Genomic DNA, 3769 nt, shown 5'->3' with positions numbered 1-3769 from the left:
TTGTAGAAACCCATGGGTCAGGAAATCTGGGATACAGTTCATATCTCCCTTAATGTGTTCAATATCAAAATAAAAAATGCTTAATAATGCTTGCCATCTGGCAAAAATTTGTTTTGATGCAATATTTTGGACATCTTTTTATAAAACATTTTTTGCAGATTTACAATCGACTCCAAGTAGAAATTTTTGATTTAATAAATCACTCTGAAATTTTGTAATACATAAAACAATTGAAAGTATTTTCTTTTTTATAGTAGAATAATTTCTTTGACAATCATTCCAATGTGCAGATGTAAACTGGACTATTTGTTCTTTACCATTGACTACTTATTTTAGTATACTGTCGTATCTTAAATTATCCTAAATCAGAAGCATCTGTTTCAACTACTTTAGAAGCATTTAGATCAGCAAGGTGTAGACAAGAATTTCTAGAACCTGAACTTTGATTTGTCGAACAATTTCGGTATGTTCATATGACCAAGGGATGAGGTTAGTTTTAAGGCGGTCATGTAAAGGCTTCTTTGGAATTTGCTAGGGGCAGTTTTGATTCCAAATGGAAGGACATTCAATTTATACTATCCGAATGGGACCGTAAAAGCAATTTTATATCTATCTTTTGGGTGGATTTGAATCTGCAAAAATCCTGATTTTAAATCAAATTTGGAGAATATTACCGAAGATCTTAATTTTTGTAAAAGGTCTTTTTTTAGGTATAGGGTATCGTACCCATCTTAAGGCTTTATTTAGAGGCTTATAATTGATAGCCTTGGTGTCCCTCTCTCAATTTTAGCATTTTTGTTTACATAGAAAGCTGCACAGGACCACGGGGATCTGGATTTTGATATGATTCCTTTGGATTCGAGATCGGTGATTTCTTTTCTGCAATGTTGTTCTAGGTCGGATTTTATTTGGATAGGTCTCGCTTTTTTTGGTATTTCCTTCTCATCAAAATCTTTTTCATAAGGTAAATTAATTATATGTTGTTTTCTATGCCAAAATGCATTTGGTAAGTCAGAACAGAGTTCTATTTCTATTTCTTTTATTAATTTTAAGATTTTCTCTTTGATAAAGCGGACTTGTAACTGCTTCTCAATCTTGTGAGAGGAAAGATCTTGTTTTAGATGGAATAATTGTATCTGTTTGCCTTGTATTAAGGCATTTATCTTGTTATTATATACAGAATATGCCTTTATTGTATTGAGGTTCCTTGTTTTGGGGTTTTCAAGAAATGGGAAGGTAAATTTGGTGTCATGGGTTTTGAAAGTAATACCTTCGTAGGTGACATAATAGGGGGTTATTAAATTAAAGAAATGTGTACCTAATATGACAAGATGATGTATGCCTAAAACTAGGAGAAAAGATGTCTTAATTTGGAAGGTTTTATTATTGAAAGAGGAATCAACCTTACTAACTACATTAAGGTTTGAGTTATTAGCGGCGGTTAACTTTTCGTTGGTATTATTGGTGTTTGGACTAATAAAAGAAAGAGAGAAAATATAGAGAAGTAGGGAATAAAATGAGATACATACTTCTATCTAATTTCTGATAACCAACATGTGGTTTTATACACTAGAAAATACTAACTCCTAAAAAATAGAACTTATCTTATCTACTAATTATTTGAAAATCACCTAACAAACTAATCAACAAAATTTCAAGAAAACAATTCAAATAATTTTGAATTATTCTCAACACTCCCTCATAATTCAAAATTCAAAATTCTAAAATTAATTCGATGATGTTGTACTTTCCACCATCATCATTGTTGTTGGAGCCCTTCTCTCCACAGTTTCATTTGGGAGCCCTTCTCTCCACAGTTTCATTTGGGAGCCCTTCTCTCCACAGTTTCATTTGGGAGCCCTTCTCTCCACAGTTTCATGTTGATGCACTTCTCACCAATACTTTTACACATGTCCAAACCTCTTGCATTTAAAGCATTTAGGCCTTTCCTTGTTCCAACAATCTTTTTCTTCATGCCCATTCTTCTTACAATGACCACATTGAGTAAATTTTATTTTTTGCTTTTGAGTTTTTGCCAAAAAAGCTCCTTCAACCGCATTTTCAGTTTCTTTGTTTCTCATCGCTCTTCTTTGTTCTTGAGCTTGCAGAGAATTAATTAGTTTGGATAAAGATAGTTCACTTATATCTTTTGAATCTTCAAGAGATGAAAGTTTTGACTCAAACCTTTCGGGCAAACTCACAAACAGCTTCTCTACAATTTTGCTATCAGGTACATCTTCTCCCATCAGCCGCATTTTGTTAATAACACCCATCAAATTATCATAATAATCTTGTATAGTGTCTTTTTCCTTCATGGCTAAAGTCTCAAAATCCCTTTTGAGATTTAAAATTTGCATCCTCTTTATTCTTGCGTTACCTTCATACAATTCTTTTAGCTTATCCCAAGCCTCTTTTCCTGTTTCACAAGTCATAATTCTTGTGAAAATCGATTCTGACACGGCCGTATGAATAATTGATAAAGCTCTTGGACCCTTACTTGACTCATTTTCGTGAAGCTTGATTTGATTTAGAGTAGGATTGTCGGTAAGAGGTTGTATCTCCCTCTCACTTTCCACCCATGTCCATAAACCCAAACCTTTTAAATGAGTTTTCATCTTAACAGCCCATACTTGATAATTTTCACCATTAAAAAATGGAGGAGAAAGATTTGGTGTTTGATTTGAAGACATGGCTATGTTATATCACAGACCCTTAAGATTAATAAGGCTCTTGATACCATTGTTGGTGTTTGGACTAATAAAAGAAAGAGAGAAAATATAGAGAAGTAGTGAATAAAATGAGATACATACTTCTATCTAATTTCTGATAACCAACATGTGGTTTTATACACTAGAAAATACTAAAACTCCTAAAAAATAGAACTTATCTTATCTACTAATTATTTGAAAAACACCTAACAAACTAATCAACAAAATTTCAAGAAAATAATTCAAATAATTTTGAATTATTCTCAACAGGTATGTTGATGAAATCTTTTTGGTATTATTTCTTCTTTAATGCAATTCAAATCTGCTCATGTATTGAATAAGGCAATGGTATCTAAGATAAAGTCATCTGAGAAGACAACTTTGACTTTTATTAGATATTTTTGGTAGGTAACTTGTCTTAATTCATATAAGAAATCTTCATATTGTTCAGGAGTATTGTTTAAACTGCTTAGTTATTTTTGTTCAGTATTTTGCTCTTCTACTTCACGAACTAGAAGGACATTTAAAGCTTTAGAATCTATCTTTTGTTGTTCTTTAAGGATTTTTAATTCTTCTTTGATTTCTTTGATTTCTTTGTGTAGGTCTTGTATTGTTGGAACGGATTTCTGGTTGGGTTTATGTTTTTTAATATTATGGTCAAGTCATATGTAGTTTTTACTGATGGGAGAATAAAAGGTTTTTGTTCTAAGTTTGGGTTCAATTGGTCGTTGGAGAAATTTTTCTAAGAGCTCTTTTCTTATTTGAGGATCAGTTATCTTTTCTATAATTTCGAGAGAATGTTCCTCATTTCTGGTGAGGACGTTGATTCGTCTGTCTTCATAGGAGGAATTGTGAGAGGAAGATGAGCTTGTTGGAATCTCATCTATTTGAAGAGGTTCATCATTTCCAGACATTTCAGATGTCTCAGAGTCGGAAAATTCAAGGAGTAAAGCCAAGATTTTGTTGGATAGGCTTTCTTCTATGTTTAACTCTTGTATTTTCCTATTAAGTCTGCAGAATCTAGATATATGTCCATTTTTCCGCATTTGTAACAAGTTATA

At 32.2% G+C, this 3769-nt stretch overlaps 1 protein-coding gene across 1 annotated transcript; it reads right to left on the bottom strand.

Moving 5' to 3' along the window:
- Positions 1-1904: 1904 nt before the first annotated feature.
- Positions 1905-2690, bottom strand: LOC141703308 (uncharacterized). Its single transcript, XM_074506858.1, has one exon. It carries the CDS (start codon positions 2688-2690, stop codon positions 1905-1907), a length of 786 nt encoding a protein of 261 aa, XP_074362959.1.
- Between the last annotated feature and the right edge of the window lie 1079 nt (positions 2691-3769).

This window comes from Apium graveolens, unplaced genomic scaffold, assembly GCF_009905375.1.
Source record: "Apium graveolens cultivar Ventura unplaced genomic scaffold, ASM990537v1 ctg6477, whole genome shotgun sequence".
Classification (NCBI taxonomy): domain Eukaryota; kingdom Viridiplantae; phylum Streptophyta; class Magnoliopsida; order Apiales; family Apiaceae; genus Apium; species Apium graveolens.
This window is presented reverse-complemented; position numbering and strand designations above follow the sequence as displayed.